A 20,964-nucleotide genomic window follows, 5' to 3' on the forward strand; every position below is an offset into this window, starting at 1 on the left:
TACAAGCAAACAATGCACAAGAAACGTGTTGCTGAGGTTTAATTGAACAGAGCCGAATGGTTTGGATTGCAATGCTCAAGAGAAACATCACCAACTGTTAGCTACATGAATTGAATGTAAAAATGTCATTTTGCCATGCCCGTCAGAAATAAAGAAATGCCAACTTGATAAAGATTAATTTGATGTCAGGGGGGACTTTGGTTCTTTAATTACATTTCATCGTCATTCACAGGTTGGTGATGCCACTGCAGCAGACCATATGAAGCCCACATCCGATGTTAAGGGCGATCTTCATCGCCACACATCTTTGGGAACTAATTTCATTTCCTGCTTGTCCAAAGAGGTATTTTCAACAGGCGTCAACCGTGTTTGTCTTTGCAAGTGATTTATTCATCACTCTCTGTGCGATTTAAAAAAAACCTCGAAATGACATCCAAATCCTAAAGAAACTGTTTATTAGGCACGGAAATTGAAAATGTGCCCATGCAATATCAGACAAAGATTTTTCCTTTGGGTTATAAAAGAAGTTGACAGATATTAATGATTTTTCCCCTGACCTCATTCGGAGCTCTGCTGCAGTAAAGAATAAGCGAATGGAGTGTGCGCATACAGTCATTTTTCAATGTTTATTGCATCAAATAAACTGCAGTTGGGGGAGGGGGCCGCTCGTGGCAAAGAATAAAATTCCTCATGCTCAGTGCAAATTACACTTCTGAAATATATACACCTGCTGCCGCCTGACTTACACGATTCGTACGAATAATGCAGCGAATAGTTCAATTGCTGTTTGACTAATGCCTGGGTGTGCCTCGACACATTCTGGCTGCCTACAACTGAAGTGGCAGAGATGTGTGTTAATATCTAGTCCAGCACATCTCGCTGGGCTCCGTGTGGTTTCCATCACATGGCGGCCACTGCTCTTCAAAACAGGGCCGCTCGAATGTTTTTGGCGTCTCAGGTGAAGATATATTTCGCATCTAATTCCTTAATCATATTTCATGCTCCCGTGGTCAGTGTGAGGCCCACTGTTGGAGATACCCTAGGTGCCTTGTCAGAACTGACCCTGCGTTAAAGAGACGCGATGTGCCAGGTACAACTACACAGCCAAGCACAGGTTTTCACCCACTTTGCATGGGTGATAGACGTGTCACCAGTACTTTAGCTGACCACCGATATTTCTGGTCTGGAACAGCAAACAGGTCTGCTTTACTTTACTGTGTAGCGTTTGGGTTCTAGAACTACCCAGATGCCCACACGGGGGACATACCCGGACTAATGGAGTAGGGCAATGCGTATCTTACTGTGCCAGTTCTTTTATGCGCTGGCTTACTGTGGACTGAACTAAATCAGACAAGTTTCAAAGAAGAGAAGTGTAGCATCATCACTTGTTTTAACCATCAACATTTCTATGCTTCACAAGCATAAAAACATAAATAAATTCAAATGTGCGGATACAGAAATGCAGTGGCTTAACTAGGACAGCCCGAAATCGGCAATGCTGATGGGCAAGGGAATCCGGATTCACAAGATGATTTGGGGGGTCGGGGAGATGTAGCAGCGGGGGCACTGGTGCTTGAAACTGATATGGACAGTTTTCAAAGTACAAGGGATCAGAAAGTTGGCAGGGAAAGAGATGGGTTTTGAGCCAGCAACCGTAAGTAAGGCAGTGGATCCTGACTGAGAGAGGTTTAGGGTTTTGTTTTTACTGAATGCGGTTCGAACAGAGACGTGGAGACATCCACATCCTCGTGGATGGCTCTGGTGGACCTGCAGTCCAATCTGATGACATGTGCCTCCGGAAGGCGCCAATCAAGTATGGCCACACTTCAGGTAATACTGTCAAAGTGACGCATCCTGGTGAGGAGTATGGTGTGATGACAGGTAGATTTAAGCGGAAGCATGGTTCATTACTGGGTTAATGGCTGCAGAATAACGCTTAAGAGGGGGCAGGAGATGCCCTACGATGCATACTTGGAATCGTTTCTAACGGCACCTGCTATTTGTTGAACAACAAGATTACTTGGCTTTTCTGTACCTCTATTTTTAACTCGGAAAGGAGTTTGGCACAGTGCTTCTAGGCAGTGCCTGCCATTTCAACAAAGGACACCCTCCAATACTTTGCAAGCGCGCACATCAGACATGGGAAGCAGATGCTAGCAAATACGGTATTAAGCTGTAACCTACAAAAACTACTGTAGCAGACATGCAAAGTGTCATGGCGCTGCTTTGCAGAAGCCCAAGAAACTACAGTCATTTACCTCTTGTTTTGCTCCACCCACTTGTTTCACTCACTAAGAAATCTGGCACCGTCCAAGACCCTAATTATGTATGGGCCAAAAAATACCAACCCCTGCACAAACCCCTTTGTGGGTACCGTGTCGAAATTATGTGTTGTGCGGATATTGTCGCAGTGCTAAATACTGGGTTCGGTAAAGGCCGCATCCACCGTTATATATCAGCATGCAAAACCTCCTACAATTGAAGGACACAAAGACCCAGTAAATACTTGGGTGGGGAGTCGGGTGCGAAACGCACCAAAATCCACAAGCTACACCCAATTCTGAAGGACAGAATTAAGAACAGGTAATAATTATTTCATCTGATAAAATCCAAACACAGGGATATTGGATTTTATCGGGTGGGATATTTAATACCTTCTCAGCCGGGCTTCATGATCAGGGCCTAAGTGTGCAATTCATTTGGGATGAAACATGAATAACGAGTGAATTCCGACTATTCAGTGGTGCCAAGGTTAGGAACGTGGGAGAAAAGGAGATCGTTTCTGTCACCTGCTTCCTCTGGGCGGGGTACTGAATAACTCTCAAAAGCCTAGGATGTCCACGTCATTACATCCCCCTAGGCTATTGCATCGTTATTGGCCCAGATATGAAGGTACCCTAGGCTGGATGGGTAGCAGAAGGAAGAGGACATAAATACAGGAACAAAAGGAAAGTATTGGTCACCTCCTTTGGCATGTGATAGGCCACTGCACAGGAGAAGAATAAGGTACGATTTGTCACACATTTCATGAGCAAGTGTTTAAAAACCCACAGTATTGAAAACTGACAGAGAATTGCACTAGCGGATAGGCGATGCTCCTGCCTCCCCAGCCAGAAGCCCTGTCCATCAGGAGCATGAACGAAGGGACAGCGGAGATTGCTGATAGCACTTTTAGCATGGATTAAGGTGTGTGACAATGGAGTTGGAGCACTACTTAGTTAAGGGTCCTCCATATTGCTCAGGTGAATGGGCTTTGGTTTGGACCCAGGGAGAGCAACTTCAGAGGTCACCACGAGATCGGGAGAAACAGGGTGAGCAGAAAAGATCATGATTGCACAGTAGCCCTCCAATGACGAGGTGAGCTCTTCCTTTCTGAGAACCTGTCTCTATATTTCATTAAGGTTTCTTTCTGAACTCATAGAAACCAAATATTTTTCTCGGACACTTGCTACATGACTTGTCTGATCCAAACGGTGTGAATGTGTACCCGAAAGTCATTGCCTATTTGATAGTAAAGCAACTTTCTGATCCCCGGCCTTTCAGTTTGCAATCACGGGATGCCAGGATCTTTTTTGAACTAATTTGTTTAACTAGTACTGCTTTTCTGCACCTTTGTTGGTAGCGGATTCTTCATTTCAAGTGGCAGGACAAGGGGTGATTACATTCTCAGGGTGCAATTCATAATTTTTTTTTAAGTATGTATATGCAAATTGTATCTTTATATCTGCTGCTGCAAAGCAGCTGACCACATCATGTGAGTAATAATCACTTGTACATCTGAAATGAGGCTATCACAACTGACGCAGTACACTGCAAAATATGTTTGTGAGGGGGGCTCCATGATCCCTACAAAATACAGAGTGCCTTCTCTAGTAACATCACTGAGTACGCAGTAAGGCCATCTCATAGGGCTATAAGGGGCCAATGCTTTTCCGCTTACTGGAGATCATTATACTGAAAGGTGTTGCAGACAACCCACTATCGCCCTCATTACGATGCTGGGGGTCCAATGACCGCCAGGGTTGCGGTGGCAGTCGGACCACCACCAATGAGGCAGACCGACCGCCACATTACGACTGCAGTGGTAGCGCTGCTGTTGCACCGACAGATTACAACTTAACGTCGGTCTGGCAGTCCTAATCCGCCAGGTCAGCGCTGCTAGCAGCGGTGCTCTGGGGATTACGACTAGCACCGCCATGAAACGGCTGGCGGAGATGGGGTGCAGGATGCGCCAGGAGGGCCCCTGCACTGCAAATGCACTTGGCATGGGCAGTGCAGGGGCCACCCTGACCAGCCCCCTTGCAAAGTTTACCGCCTGCTTTGCAGACAGTGAACTTTGCGACAGGCGCTGCTGCACCCTGCGCAACAGTTTCTGTCCGCTGACCAAGCAGGAAACTCGTAATGGGGCCAGCGGGGAGGCGGCTGCACTAGCGGCAACCTACTCATGGGGAGTTCGGCGGACGGGCTTTTCTGTCCGCCAAAGTCGTATTGACCCCTTATATTTCTAGATAGTCACCGTCTTACAGTGATCTCCGTACCTGTCAAATAAGTAGTAGATCGATTTTACTGTAGAGCAATACATGCTTGTGGGTGCAGATCCAGATGTACTTGGTACTTAGATCTGGACTTCAGTATTTGGCATTAAAAGCATGCTGCCTTTTTCAGCCCTGATGCACAAAGTAATAACTTCTATAAACAGATATGAAGTACTGTGACTGATCTCGCAGATGGATTCCTGAACAGACTGTCAGAGGTTGCACTCCGAATATACACCACAGTTGTAATTCTTATGGTGCTGAGCAAAAGGTTGGGGAAAAGGCTAGCTGTTCACGGGCATGCAGTGCAATGTGTTCGCATCTGAAAAGCCAGTGTCAACTCAAAATTAATCTTTTTAAGATTGCCTGAGGCCATTGGGTAGGGACTGACAATGTAATATTGCCTCAATTACCACCATGTGACCCAATAAGTCTGATTTAAATGTTGGCTAGTGGAAATTCTGCTCACGTTGGCAGTGGATATTATACATCTGCCTTGGAATTGGAGAAATATGCACAACACCTGGACATTCCGACACTGCTGTAGATCACTGGTAGCTACTCCTGGCAGACTACCATCAGTGGAGAATTCCACTTGTATAAAAGTTTCAGGATATCAATAAAGAAGATATATGATGTAACCAGTGCCATGGAATGGCATTCAAATCTCCATTGCCAAAGCGTGTGAGGTTTCTCCTTATCTAGCATGAGTCTGATAACCCAGGCATAGGCCCTTTGGGATTACAGCTGTATGTTGTGCTCATAAACATAGATAGGATTTACTCAAATCCCATTAAAATTCTTCTCACTCCCTCTTTGGGTATTACAGTGATCAACAGTTTATCAGAATGCCAACACTTGTAAAATCGACCTTCTGGCACTAAATAGGTTATTTAGTGATCGCTGGATGCAGGACAACTGCCAAAAAATGCCTCATCCACTCTAAACGTCTATTTAGAGTGTATAACTCACTACCACTATAAATACGGCAGACAGAACATCTGCCATTTTTTAGCAAATGTTCTGCATTTGAAAACTCTAAATAACACCTTAAATCTGTTTATATGAACAAGTGTGGTATACAAACGGAAAACATTATTTTAGGTTTTGCTGACATTTTTATGTATTTGCCTTCATGTTTTAAAGCAGAAACATTTCTCTTCTGTTCTTGATACTAGAGATTTATTCTTCCTCTGTGCTCTGAGTTACCACAAAAGGATGCTGACCCGGAGTGGCAGCCCCGAGAAAAAATGCAAACAAAGAAAACCCATTGTAATTTCTGCCAATTTATGTAGCTATAAATATTATATCCTTTGTGTTCCTGGCACAATGTTCGCATCGGCCACGTAGTGAACAATAGAATGCACTTTGCTACTCAAGACGATTTTGTTGCCTCCTTGTAAGATCTGTTACAGGCTTGTTCATTCGTTATAAACATGATCCAGTCAATAGTTCGCGGCAGAAACACATCGTTTGCACTAACATTCAAAGAACCTTTCTAACTTTATTCATATAACAGAATAATGACTGCGAGTGTCTACATATCCTTTTGATACTGAACAGTTCAATAATAAACCGAGCTGAAGGAATAGTAAATAGCTGTCCTAGAACCAATTATACAAATGTTCCACCACTCATCCAATGGCGCAGCCTCACACGTCACACAAGCACTCCATCCCAGACTGACCTGCGGCATTGTGGGTGAATGTAAAGCAGACTGCATGTGAAGCTGGCTCCCCAGGGAGTGCTGCATTGACATCTGCTGATGCTGCATGCTGAGGTGCTGGTGAAGTGGTGGACTCATCTGAATTGGAGGAGGTGGAGATACGGCCATGTTGGCTATGGAAACAGTCACTGGCATTTGATTGTTGGGTTTGGGGGCAATACTTCTTGGGAGACTGGGGTGCATGGCGGATATGTGATGATTCATTCCCGGTTGCTGGTGGTAGGGTGAATTGAGATACAGTGCCGAATGCGCCTGTACCGCTCCATGAAACACGGACTGCTTTGAATTCATCATTTGAGATGCTTGAGATGTCTTAACCTCAGCAGGTTCACTGTAGCTCTGTTGAGATAACAGATAAAACAGTATTTTAAATGGAAACAGGTTTAAGTGAATTCTGTTATAAAAGTAATAAAAATACAGATTTTCAGTTGGAAACATACACAAAATTGCCTGCATCTGAGTTGTGGAAGGAGTAAGTATAATATTGACTATCAAAAGAACCCCAGGACCCTGCCATAAAGAATTACAACATTTATCTTTAACCCAAAAACACTATTATTGTAAGTTCCAACTTGGTATAGTTCTAACTCGCTAAACAACACAAAACAGTATATCCTTCCTCTCACACTTTGCAGTCAGAGCACTGGCACACTGCATTCAGTGATACGGATACAGACTGAAATGAGATGGAATGCACAAGGTACTCCTGAAGTATGACTTCTGACCGCCAGTAAAAGATAGAATACTGATAGAAACGCTAGGGCCATTTAATCAACTAGGGACAAGTAATGCCTTTGGGACATTCAACAGTACAACTGTACTTACATACTTTTGAGCTCCTGTAGTTGGATCCCTGTATGTAGGACCCTGAATCGAGGCCTGATTTAGATGGTAAGGGAAAATCCAATAATTTCTGGGGCCAGTGCTACACCCAGAAACATTTTCCTAGAGGTAATTTTTCCAAAATTCTCTCCCCGGGACAGTTTGGCATTCCACCATTAGGTTCTTCTCTGGATATATATATAGTAAACGCCAGAAATGTGTGAATTTTCCTTTGACACCCAACTCTAAATCCGTTTTTCAGTATTTGCTTATTCATGGCTCCCTCACAAATTTCAATGCAAATGTAATTGTTAGTCCTGTATTGTAGCTCAAATACTGGGAGCTGCAAAGGACAAATGATAATAACCAAGTTTACTACTCAGAAGCATGAGTATCATATAAAAACTGTCCACTAAGTGTAATTGAATAGCTATTCCTTCACTTTTTTCCAGAATGGCAAATGTGTATCAGGAGACTCAATGTCTCATTTGTGATATGCACTATGATAAAGTATCTAAAATATAGAGGTTTGTGTTATTATTTTTCAGATTATATTATCATAGCTGAAAACTGACACATGCATTCATTAGAATAAAAAACTTAGGGCCTGATTTAGAGTTTGGCGGAGGGGAATATGCTGCCACAAACACGAAGGATATCTTTTCTGCCATTTTAGGATCCTATTATATCCTATCGGAATCGTAGTACGAGAGACAAGATAGCCATCACGTTTGTGACAGAGTAACCTGTCCGTCAAACTAAATCGGGCCCTTATTTCGGATGATATCACTATTCTTAACTACAGCACGTGTAATATCAGAGCCACTACTGTACTGGGTCTAGGAAGGCTCAGGATGTGCTGTAATACCACTGGGTTGCTACTCGTCATTCAGTTATGGCATAGTGGGATGTCGCACAGAGACAGTAAAACCAGTGTTAGGGATGTTCCCAAACAAGTTGTGGCATTAACAACTTAAAGTCATTCAGACACTATGAATTTGGTCAAACGTACAATATTTGCCATAGCCCAGTGGCACAGCTGACTAAACAAATCTGAACTCTGCCTTTCTAAAGATGAATTTTATTTCAAGACTGTAGGGCTGATTCACAAAGTTTTCTTTTTAGAGCAAGTTTAGGATTAAATCAGGATTAAATCAAACTTCTCACACAGAAATCTTTGTGAACTGGACAATAACAACAGATAATAAGCAGACCTTAAACAAAAAGCAATTACCTCTAAGAACTTCTTGAAGAATATTAGTGAATCTTTAGGTCATAACAGAAGAAAAGGGGGCGTGGCCAAGATGGAGGGCATGTAGGACGTGTCTCTCGTTCCTCTCCCTGTCTCCAGGAGGTCCGGGTGGAGTTCCCCTGAACTGTAGCCGCAACTGGCCCAAAACAAACCTACATACATGCTGCTAACCCACCCAGCCTCGTTTGCCACGAACAGAGCCTCCTAGGCAGCGATCCCCATTCTGGAGTGGAGCAGCTGCGTCAACACTAAGAGACTCAAGATGGCAGGTGGAATGAGAAGATGGAGTAGCCAAGTTTGATCGGCCTTCCCCAACATTGATGCAAGAGCCAGTGGTCACCGGGAATCGGTCCCCGTGTCGAGGGGACAACCCAGGCGACAGCGCAGCCCTGGTGACAGAGGGGCCCGTGGGCCTTCATTGGTTCCCACTTCAGTGCAACTGTGCCGGCAGGGTGGGAGGGCCACACTTGTGACCTAATGGTACAAATGGAGAGCAGCGGGAAGACCGCAGGCCGACCTGTGCGCGGACCCCATTCAAGGAGAAGAAGGTAGGCTGGACAGTGAGGTCTCCCCCAGCTCGGATCACCAGAGACACCAGCTCCCCAGAGGCAGGTCCAGGACGAACGGCATGCTTCAATCGCCCTGGTGGCCCGGGGTTATCCTCGACCTAGGCCTTAAACGAATCTCTCATTCGGCGGCTGATATAGTGCCATGCAGTGCCCCCCTAGCAGAGCACGCTGAAGAACAGCGGAAGTGCTGCGCACAGCTTCTATGATGGGCTCTGCCGTGGGAACGAGGGGCCGCGGCACCGCCAGTAGAGGATATGAGATAGCGGTGGCCGCGAAGGCTGAAGCTGACCTGCCTGCGTGTTTTGGGAATGAGTGCGTGTATGTCTGTATGTATGTCTGTATATGGGTGTGCGTGTCTGACTGAGTGTGTGGATGTAGGCATGTATGTCGGTGTGTGTGCGTGTGTGTTGGTGGTGCCTCCGTGCGTGTGTGTGTGAGTTATGTGATGTTGGTGGTCGGGGTGGGTAGGGGTGCCCTGCCACCTTTGGGGGGTGGCAGGGGTGGTGGGGGTGTAGAGGAGGGAGTCGTGGTGGGGGTGGAGGGTGGGGGAGACCCCTATCAGTGCCAGGGAAGGAATTCCCTGGCACTGATCGTGCTGGTTCATACCGCTGGAAATCCACGGCGGTAAGCCAGGTCAAAATACCGGTGGTGGTATTGTGACGGCCGCCGGGCTGGAGACCCAGGCGGAACGGAGAAGCGGCGGATGACCATGGTGGTAACCGCCATGGTCATAATACTAAAAAAAAGACCGCCAGCCTGTTGGCGGTCTTACTGCCGCTGTAACAACGTCCGCCAGGGTTGTAATGACCCCCATAGTGTTGACACTGGAGGACCAGGAGACAAACTGGGATGAGGAAATCAAGCAACTTCAACAAGATGTCATCCGTCTTAAAGATCAACAATTCAATTTGCAGAAGACTTGGAGAACAGGTCCAGCTGAAATAACATCAGCATACGAGGTGTTCCAACTGCAGCAGAGGAGGGAGAAATTGGAGCGTAGATACAAGCCCTGTTCGCACAAATTCTGAAGACCTCAACGGGCACCAATGTTCAGCAATGTTGGCCTCCCACGCTCTGAAAATTCTCATCCAACAGACATCCTGGTCTGTGTCCATGACTTCCCCCTGAAAGAGCATATATTAAACAAAGCACAAGAACAGCATCCTCTCCAGTTTCGAGGCCATATGGAGACACTATATCAGGACTTCTCGGCATTGACACTGCAAAATGCCCTGTGACCTCTTTCCTTAAGGAACAGAAGGTCAGCAATTTGTGGGGACACGCATTGCATTTGTATGCACGGCTTGTCACCTGTGAGGGCATCTAGGCGCTTTTCTGTGGGTCTCATTCGAAGAGCCAGGGCTTTAACCCCTTTCTGAAGTTGGCAGCATGGGCGAGGTGCGGAGGTGGAGGGTGTTCCAGGTTTTGATGGCAAGATGGGAGAAGGAGTGTCCTCTGTGACGGCAGTGGCATGTGCGGGGGATCCAATGCAAGGGCAAGGTGCACAGAGCGAAGATTCCTGGAGGGGTGGTGGAAGTGTAGCCGGTGGTTCAGGTAGGAAGGTCCCTGGTTATGGACGGCTTACTAGGCATGGGTCAGGAGCTTGAAAAGGCATTTTTTCTGGACCGGAAGCCAGTGGAGGTCTTTCAGGGGATGGGTGATGTGGGCTCTCTTGGGTAAGTTGAGGATCAGTCCGGTGGCTGAATTCTGGATGGACTGGAGTCTCTGCATGAGGGGAGAAGCCTGCATATAGAGCGGTGCTGTAGTCCAGTCGGCTGGTAATGAAGGCATGCATCGCTGTCTTCCTGGTGTCGATGGGGAGGTGAAAGCACGCTGAGGATATGGCGCTGACCTGTCATTTCATGGAGAGCTTGCTGTCTAGGATGATGCTGAGGTTGCGGGCGTGGTCTTTCAGTGAGGGCATGGGTCCGAGTTCTGACGGCTGCCAGGAACCATTCCAAAGGGTTGTGTGTTTGCTGAAGATGAGGACTTCCATCTTGTCGGTGTTGAGTTTTAGACAGTAGTCCCTCATTCATGCTGAGATGTCCTTCATTCAGTTTTGTAAGCTGACCTTTGATGTAGAGGGGTCAGCAGAGAGCATTAGGACTAGCTGGGTGTCGTCAGCATAGGAGATGATGTTGATATTGTGCTCTCCGATAATGTCTGCTAGTGGGGACATGTAAATGTTGAAGGGTGTGGGGCTGATGGGCGAGCCTTGTGGGATGATGTGTGTGGCTTGCAAAGTGAATGGGGGGAGCAGACTTTCCAGGTACGTCCTGTGAGGAAGGCTGCCATCCATCTGAGCGCGTCATCTGTTATTCCGATATGGCGTAGACTACTGATGAGAGTGAGGTGTGAGACCGTGTCGAAGGTGGCAAAGAGGTCGAGCAGGATGAGTGCAGCTGATTCTTCTCCCTTAAGTAGGGTGCGAATGCAGTTGATTGCGGCGATCAGAGCTGTCTCTGTGCTGTGATTAGTTCTGAATTCTGATCGGGAGGGGTCCAGCAAGTTGTTTCTTTCCAGGTAGAGTAACAGCATCCAGTCCTAAGAGCTAGAGAGCTGCAAAACAATTCAGATGGCGGCGGAGCCCCAACCCACCCAGAGACCTGTGGCCCAAAACTGATACTATTGCTCAGGAGAGGAAAGAAGCTCTTTTAGGGCACTCTGACAAATGAACACCGCCTGTAATTACTAGAGGGCCTTGGAAGGATAACACCAGCTAAGGGGGGGCAGGGCTGGAGGGGAGAAAGATGGATTGCTCTGGACAAAGGAAAGGAACTGGGCCAAGGACCTCAACCTCAGAGATACCACGGGACTGCAAGTAGCTCTGTTTGGAGCTCTTGTCCTACCAGGGACATTATGTTTGTTGTTGTAAAGTTGGGTTGTTAATTGGGGAGGGTACTCATGCAACCAAAAGGAAGAACCACTCAGAGTCAGACGGACATTAGCTAGTAACGATACAACAGATTATCAACTAAGAGACCCAGGAGTCTCTGAAGGAAATCATCTTCCCAATACAGACATGCAGACATAAGTTGTGAATACTTTCCATTAATATAAAAGGGTTGAACAACCCTGAAGAGACAGGCCCTTCTCTCATACCTAGAGCAAGCAAGGGTTGATAAATGCTTACTCCAGGAGACACATTTGGGGTCAGGTGACTGGCACCGTCTACAATCCAGATCCTTTTCACAATTTTTTTGTCCGGACCTACCAAGAAAGCAGGGGTGGGGATCTTGGTCTCTCATACATTCTGGGGGACAACTGGAGCTAAAATAACTTAAATTAGAGGACGACTCCTAGTGTATCTCATACAAATATGCGACCAGGCCTTTGTCATAGACACTATGGGGGTTATTACAACTTTGGAGGAGGTGTTAATCCGTCCCAAATGTGACGGATATACCACCAGCCGTATTACGAGTTCCATAGGATATAATGGACTAGTAATACGGCTGGTGGTATATCCGTCACTTTACCGTCACTTTTGGGACGGATTAACACCTCCTCCAAAGTTGTAATAACCCCCTATATCTGTTCCTAATGAAAGCCAGGAACCCTTCCTCCGTAGATCGATAGCGGAGGTCATGACAACCATAAATAGGATGGTGCTACTGGGAGGAGACCTTAGCGCAGTCTTTAGTAATGAGCTTGACCACTCAGCACAGAGACAGGGAGGCACTGAGGAATTATCTAACAAGAGTGTGCAATGGCTTCACAGGATGTGGTTGAGGGATTTATGGAGAGTGCGAAACCTTAACTCTCGTGACCACACACTTTGCCCATATGTCCACAAAACCTTTTTAGGGACTAAGGAGATACAAGATCTGGTCACCTCCATGGATATGGAACCTTGATCTCTCATGACGGTCAGTGGATCTAACACTCCCTTCATCGATACACTCCCCCCAATCCTGGCGAATGCGCACAACACTCTTACACAAACCGGATGCGGTACAGCAGATCAAGAAGGCACTCACTAACTACCCAGACACCAATGACACGACTGATACACACATTTTATTGTTGTAGCACGCACTGTAAGCAGTGATAAGGGGGGAATTCATAGCCATAGCGTCAGCAGACAACAGAATGCGCAGGAATCAAAGGGAGAAGTCACGGAACCGTTGAGGGAGTTTGGTGCATATTCACTATCACACCGCTACCCCCAGAGTCTGGCGACAGCTGGTTGCCACTAGGAAGCAACTTGTGGGTTTAGATATAGATACAGCCGAATACTCACTGTTGCACCTTAAACATACTGTCTACCTGGGGAGCAAAAAATGTGGTAGGCTTCTGGCTAACCGGCTGCGAACCCAACGACAAGCAGTGAGGGTGGAGTCCCTGAAGGGGGAGGATGGGGAGGAGATTGTGAATGATAGCCACAATTCAGCCTGCTTTCAGGGGGTTTACGCAGACCTATACGTGGCCCAATCCCTCTCGGTGGATGGCCTGGATCGGTACCTTCAGGGTGCAAAAACGACCCAGCTCACAGATGACTGCAATGACGGAGGCATCTATCATTGTTATTCTGAAACCCAGGAAGCACTGCGGGTCCTATTGACCTATTTCACTCCTCCATGTCAATAACAAGCTTTTTACGAGCATATTAGGGGCCCGCCAAAACCCGCTTATGCCAGGTCTGATAGTCTCGGACCAGGCAGACTTCGTCCTACACCGGCGATGCAGTGACAACACTAAGAGACTTCTTCACCTTACAGACAAAGCCCAGGGCCCAGCGTGTCATATCATGCTCTTGTCCATAGACGCTGAGAAGGCGTCCAACCGGGTCCACTGGCCATACCTGGTGAAGACACTAGCCCATTTCGGCTTTGGGGAGCACTTTCGCTTCCGGATTCTGAGTAGCTATGGCCATCCTAGAGTAACAGTTAGAGTTAATGGCCAAACCTAAGCCCCATTCACCATCAGCAAGGTACGAGACAGGGGTGCCCCATATCCTCTCAGCTGTTCGTATTACACATGGAGCCATTTGTCCAAGGAATACAATATAACCCTGCCATGACAGGGGTATGCTTTGGGGGGAAGACCACACTATCAGTCTTTACTCACATGACGGAATAGTGGCCCTTGACAACCCAATAAGTGCTCTTTCAGCATTTTATTTGGAAGTTGACACTTTTGGAGCAGGGGCTGGCTTCCGAATAAATATTCATCAGTTCCAAACCCTTAATCTCACAGATCCACCTAAGAGTGAAATGCAACTCTCCTGCCTATTCCCCATACAATGGGTGAAGAAATCAATTGCACACTTGGGTACTCAGCTGACTTAGACAGTGGTAGGCACATTACGAGAAGCTTCTCAAACAGGTGGCTAAAAACGTAGCCGATGGCACCTCTACCAACTTTCTTGGTTGGGCAGAGTCGCAGCCATAAGTGCATTCTTTTTCTCTTCCAGACGCTCCCAGTGGATCCTTCTGCAGGGATGGCTCAATCCTTGCAAACGACCCTTCATAGCTTTCTTTGGGCAGACAAACGCCCTCGGATGAGCAGAGATCGGAACTATCGTCCACCAGTAGAAAGGGGACTGGGACTCCCACACCTCCAAAGCTACTATTAGGCGGTGCAGCTGCGCTGTATGGTAGAATAGTCACAGGCAGAACCAGAGAAACACTGGCTCTTCATGGACCACGCCATTGTGGGCACACCTCTGTGAAAGGTCCCATTCTTGACAAGACTGCAAAGAGCGTAGGGGGCTTTACTCTTCCCCACTCACAAGATCATTGCTTCGGGTGCGGGATAATGTGGCCATACTTAAGGTGCTGCCTACATTTCTCTCCCCTCTCGCACCCATAATAGGCAAAACAGATTTGATCCCAGGTATGGACCAAGTAAAGTCCTGTCTCTGGCAGGAGGTGGGATGCCGGTCGTTTGGCCACTACTTTAATGAAGATGGCCCTATTCTCTTCGACCAATTGAGAAGAACCTACACACTCCTTGTGAAGGAACATCTACACTACATGCAGATCCGACACTGGCTCAGTAACTCCACCAACCGAGATGCAGCGAGTCAACCCTTGACAAAGTATGAGCGAACGTTTAGTCAGCAAACTATATGGTATTCGCCTACATGTCTCCCCATCATCCAAAGCACCTAGACAGGGCCACTGGGAACTGGAAATTGGCAGACAGCTGTCACTGGAGGAGTGGGACGAGGTGTACCACAAAGCCTGCCACATGGCAAGTAATCCCGCAACTGAAGAGACAGGAACCAAAATCATTACATATTGACATCTTATACTCTTCCCAGTGCATAAAGGCAACCCTACACGCAGCCTGAATTGCTGGGGCCAATGTGACCTACCAGGGACTCTGATCCGTATCCTTTGGGATTGTCCCAAACTAGCACAGTTCTAGGAGGCCGTCCTGATATAGATGACTGTCTAGACACAAACTTACCCTGATTCCTGCCATTTACAATTCTAGGCCTCCCAAACGCACTCACTTATCCACTCAAATTCCACAAGGGCCGCCAATTCACCATCACTTTGTGATCGGCTCATCAGACCACACTGGGGGGACGGACACACTTTACTTGGATTCACTGCCTATGGCATGTCCTAGGGATGGAGAAGTTGACCCTGGTGTTGATGACCCAGGGCAACTCCTATGGAGAATTATGGAGACCGTATCTTACACTCTTGTCCAAAGACTTCAGGGAGCTGATTTGCCCCAAATACCCATGGCCACTCCGTCTCACTGAAGTGACACACCTGTTAGTCCCACCTTTGCGACACACACAAACTAGCTGTTCGATAATGCCTTTACACTGCATGAGTACCCCAGGAGGGAGGGATGGGAGGTGGGGTGGAGGGTGGGGGGATGGATATGGGGACTGAGGATGAGGGGGAGGCGCTATTTCTTACTGAACCTACCACTCCCTGACTCATTGCACCCCACCGGCCTCTGGTTGTAGGTGGGTGTATGTGTACTCAACAAAACTCAATACAACAGAGTTAAACCATAACAAAAGAAATGTTGATGGAGATACTTCAATGGAAGGCATGGATGATTATGCAGAACATGTACCTGCATGTGCATAAACATCTACTGCTCTTAACTAAGAGGTCAAAGCCTATTTTTCAAAATGAGCCACCAGTTTTAATAAGAATGACCACAGTGAATCTCCATAATAGTAAAGAGCATGAACAATGCTTTAAATCACAGTTCAGTATTAATGCAATAGCACGAAAGGCAAGATATTTATATATCAAATACAAGTTTTGGAAATATATTAAACGGTTCTACTAAAGGTGACTATCCTATTAACAGAGAAGTATATTGTTTTCTGATATACTTTACCACTACCAATAGTAGGTCTTTTAAAGTCTTGAAGGTTTACTGTGTATCCTTAATGTTCATTGGAGGATATATGTTTATCTAATAACCTTTATAAAACAGACGGTTTTAGTTATATTTAGGCTTGGTATGAGTTTTGCACTAGTAGTCTGCCACTCAACCAGATAGAAATTTAGACATGACTGCAGATGACAAGCAAGAGAATAATCACGATAAAGATATTATCCATTGATAAATCACTCCATTCAGATCCTCAAATGTTGAGAGGCTGGAGAGACGGAAATTACACTAAGTAATATCAAATAGTCTTTAAACCTTCTGGTGCTGTTTTCCACTGTTAGGAACACGGGTAGATGGTTCAATTAAACAAAGGTGCAGGATGGAGTATATTATGGAGAGAGTGCAGGACTGAAAAAATTGCCTTCCTGTTGACTTTATGCGATTTGTACAAGTAATGTAAAAAATGACTTCTGAAAAAGTGTCAAAAGGAATCAACTCTTCTTACAAAGAGAACATTTGACGGTGAGGACGAAGCATGATCAAATAAAATGGACTGAACACAAAGGAATACTCATAAAGCAGTTCCATCAAAAATTCTCTAAGTGGTCTATCTGTTGAGGTATTTTTGGTACTTGCTTCTAGTTCTAAGATGCCTGGTGATAATGTAAGTCACAAGGAAAGTGATGGGTTACTCACAGGTCTGTCAGGCACAAGGTACTTGGAAGGAAGGAGGCAGTAGGTGGTGTGTTTAAAGTAGTAATGTTGGTTGGGTAGGTGAGGCTTAAACACAACAGAACGGAAATGCATGGTCTGAAAAGTTTTTTTAGTTAAATGTATTGAAAGGTGATTAAAAAATAAGTCAATTACATAAAACAGTGGCCAACCAGGAGCATAGGTGTAACATCCAGGTCAGTCATAGGTAAGTAACTCTGCCATAATTCAATGTTATGAATCTTCATTTGTCTGCTTATGATTGTGGAACAGGGTTTACATGTGGATAGAATCAAGGTTGTTTTATTGTGATAGATATTTGAAACGCTTCTGTTGTCTTCACACTCTGCAATAGTTAGTGTAGCTTCCGCTGACATTTCTGTGTTCTCGACTGAGTTCTATGGACAATGATTGTGTGCTGAACTTCCAAAGTAAATGCGTTTTGCCCTTGCATGATATGATTGCTTGCTTTGTTATCCATAATATGTTATGGGTAGGACTGTCAATATGATGTTGATGTATAAGGATTTACAGAACGCGAGCTTCTTTGCGAGTGTCCCACCGCTATGCAAACCAGTAAGAAAGAGCTGAGGCAGATCTACTGAAGAAACAGTCAACTTTTAAGCATTTTTCCTGAGCAAGCCTTCCTTCTGTATATGGCGGAGTCCTAAAGGCAAATTGTTCCAGCTTGTTGGTCCCAAGAAAGAGAATGAACGCCCACCTGCCTTGGCTAGGAGAATCCTAGGGATAGTAGTCGGATACGGCTATGGATAGTTATGACCACCATACAATGTACTGAGCAGGTGTCTCTCCTGTTTTATTTCCCGGTTCGATAGCCAGAGTGCAATCAACCTTTTCTGGGGTGGTTCAGATGTGTTTCTCTCCTTCAAGAATGTAGAGCGCCATTGTTGCATCTGTGAAAGAGGCTGGTGTGACCCTTTATGAACTAAACTAGGTGCACTAGCATTTTAAGACTTGGATTCAGACAGCTTTCCGCACTTGCATAAGTACATCTTGTAAATTTCATTTTCGCGTTTTGCTCACTGAATTTTGCTTGTGTAAATCACCTATGCCAAACCGTTCGACGATATGAAAATATGGATGAGCAAGTGGTACACAAACATCAAATCCCTGGAATGCGATTTATCTTTTCACCACGATAATAAGGGATTTGAATTTTCTATGGAGGTGCTGCTAGAAAGAAAATACACTGTCACAAAACTGCATCCAAAACAGGAATTTGCTCTACCAGACCCTGTACATTTTCAGTGTCCTTGGACTGCACTGCACTGTCTGACAGTAATAGGGATCCCTCGGGTCTGATTTGAACAACTTATTGCATTGGACTTACAGCCTCCTGTAACATGTAATCAAATATATATAAATGAAAATGTTTAATGATTCAGCCAGGTGAAACAGTGGAAACAAATTTATAAGTTTTAAATCAGCAAAACAAAACAAGTTAAACTGTCAATATTATTCAGGCAAATATATGTTTTTTATTTTCCTCCATTTGTTAATGCATGCACTTATGGCACAGCAGACAAATGACTCCTGTCAAATGCAGTGACTTCCGCCAGTTCAGGGTATCTGGCCAGGAGAATTCTACATTCTGGGACTTGTGTTTTTGCATTCATTTATGGCAAAGGTGGGTTTAATAACCCAGCGTGTGAAAACGCTTTTGAAAGAGCGCCAGGTCGATCTTAATGTGCCTCATAGGACATGTGGCCACTTGGCTCACAAGCACTTGTGTGTAGTGTGCTGCGTATCAAATTGTGCTCCTTTAAACATGTGCATGGATCACCACATGTGGAGTGTCTGCGTGCATACGTAGCTGGGTATATGTTGTTTGATTGCTTTGGTGTATGTATTTATGATGGCTTGAATGAGTCAGTGTGTCCATTATACTTTGTTTGTATTTATGTTTCTGCATATATACATGTGCATTGTGTGCATGTTCTATACATCAGACACAAAGGCTTTCCAAGTTCTTTTTGATTTAGAAATAGGGATTCTCTTTTGTTTTTGAGAGATGAGATTACGAAGTGCTTTCCAGTAACGCTGGGCCTGATTCACAAACACTTTTGTACAGGCAAGTTTTGCTCTTGTATAGCAGCGGAATGTATACTAGAAAATTCCTGATTTACAATATCAGCATCTGCTGATGCTTAGGGTAGAGACTGTACTTATGATTGTGGAAGATTCACAAAATATGGGCTCATGAATTTTCACAACATCTTGTCACGAATGGGCAATCAGAATATGATGAGCACCAATTTTGGCAAGATTTTCACTAGCCCTTGCACACTGTGGGCATATGTCAACGTTAACGTAATTCAAGTAGGCAGAGGTGGGATGGTCAGTACAGGAAAGGACATCTGACACAGTTGTAGGTGGAGTGGAAATTAAAAATGGAAGTTAATAAACTGTGTAAAACACGTTTACGTAAACCTATTCCTGTAGCTGCCCAGTGTGCAGTCTGCAGGAGTAGGGTTAGGGGAAACAGGCTTATGTATGGAAATCGGTAACAGTCAGACTTCTCTGGTGTATTCCCGGGAGAAGTATGCAAGTGGACATTTAATGACTGAACACTCTATGGTACTAGGACTAGTACGGAATGTTCTGTTTGTTGTCTGCGATGGTTTCAGTAAACACCTACTGCTCCAGTACTGTGGTACTCACTCATGACATGAAGCATCAGGTGACGGCAATGACAGGTGAAAGGCTGCAAATGTATAACTTGGCAAATGTCCCTCTGGAAGTGCAGCCAGAGACAGGATAGCAGAGACAGGATTTTGATCTGTGACCTTATCATCATGTCTGCTTAGTGTCAAGTCAAAGTATTTTTTTTAGTCTCAGGCTCGCTGGGTGAAAGCAGGCTGTAAATACCTACTGCTGTTCCTTGTACACATTCAATGCAGTCCATGACCAACACACAAACCAAACCCTAGGAAGGCGTTGTTATTAGACTACGAAATATAAAGGGAATAGTCCATTAATGCAAAAAAATACAAGATTATAAACTACTATTAATGTACCTATTTCCAGTAGTGTGGAGTGATATTATCACATGGTTTTCATTGAAAATATCCCTCTGCGTGATTAAAAGTGTTACAGTGTTGTGGCATTAGAGGTGCCATTTCTGCATCCGGTAATACTGCACCTGGTGCTGCTACTTGCTTTTCCTGTCAAAGATTCCTCCTGCTCAGATCAGGTTGAAGTTGTGAGTGGAAACACGGCCTGGGATATGATATGGGTGGGACTAGGCTCGCCTATGCCTTATGTCTGCCTTGGAGCACTGGTGGTTTTACTAGGTGTGAAAACACATTGGTTAATTCGGGTATGGTATTTTTGCAACTGGTAATTAGGTGTGTGGAAACACAGCCCAAATAGAACCGGCCAGGATACTCTTCTGGCTGACATTATTATATGGGGCTCCTCCAATTCAGTTCACAAATGTTGGCCATCTGACACGACTTATGTAACACTGAGGCGTTTGCTTCGTAAAGGTCATAGTATTGCTGTTAGGGTGAAAAATCATTCACCTTGCAATACAAAGCTGAAAGTCAGTATAGATATTCGTCTGCGTAATAGTAATTATATAAGAGCAAGACCGCAAATGGATTTTGCCTATGATGTCATATAGTCTCATCGAAATCCAAGATGGCCGACAAGTGTCAAACATGCTTTTTTAAATCTTCTGATTTGCTCACACTTGGCACAAGAGTTCATGTGTACCCATCAGGGCATGTCATGTGCATGCCCAAGCTGGACCTGGACTGTGCCGTCATACTATTTTAAAGACCAATGTCTGTACGAACTTCGGCTTTCTATTACAAGGTGAACGATGTTCGGTAGAAAACAGGCTTAACAGCCGTACTACATGGTGTTTCCTAATAAGGAGCTCTTCTGCCTTTTTAAGTTTAGCTCAGACCTTATGACCATTAGTGGCGTACATAACCCTTGAATTAAAACTATGTTCAGCGCTAGCACGGGTCTCTGATTAACGCGCCCCATATGTCACTTCAGGGA

The 20,964-nt window shown here is 45.3% G+C and overlaps 1 protein-coding gene across 1 annotated transcript in view; it reads right to left on the reverse strand.

The window, feature by feature from the left end:
* The window catches only part of TOX (thymocyte selection associated high mobility group box), a 308,168-nt gene that overhangs the window by 14,589 nt on the left and 272,615 nt on the right, over nucleotides 1–20,964 (reverse strand). The window contains exon 7 of the mRNA XM_069220230.1: nucleotides 6,223–6,600. Within this exon, the coding sequence (XP_069076331.1) occupies nucleotides 6,223–6,600 (378 nt within the window). The remainder of the gene's footprint in view (nucleotides 1–6,222; nucleotides 6,601–20,964) is intronic.

Source organism: Pleurodeles waltl, chromosome 2_2, assembly GCF_031143425.1.
Source record: "Pleurodeles waltl isolate 20211129_DDA chromosome 2_2, aPleWal1.hap1.20221129, whole genome shotgun sequence".
Taxonomy (NCBI): domain Eukaryota; kingdom Metazoa; phylum Chordata; class Amphibia; order Caudata; family Salamandridae; genus Pleurodeles; species Pleurodeles waltl.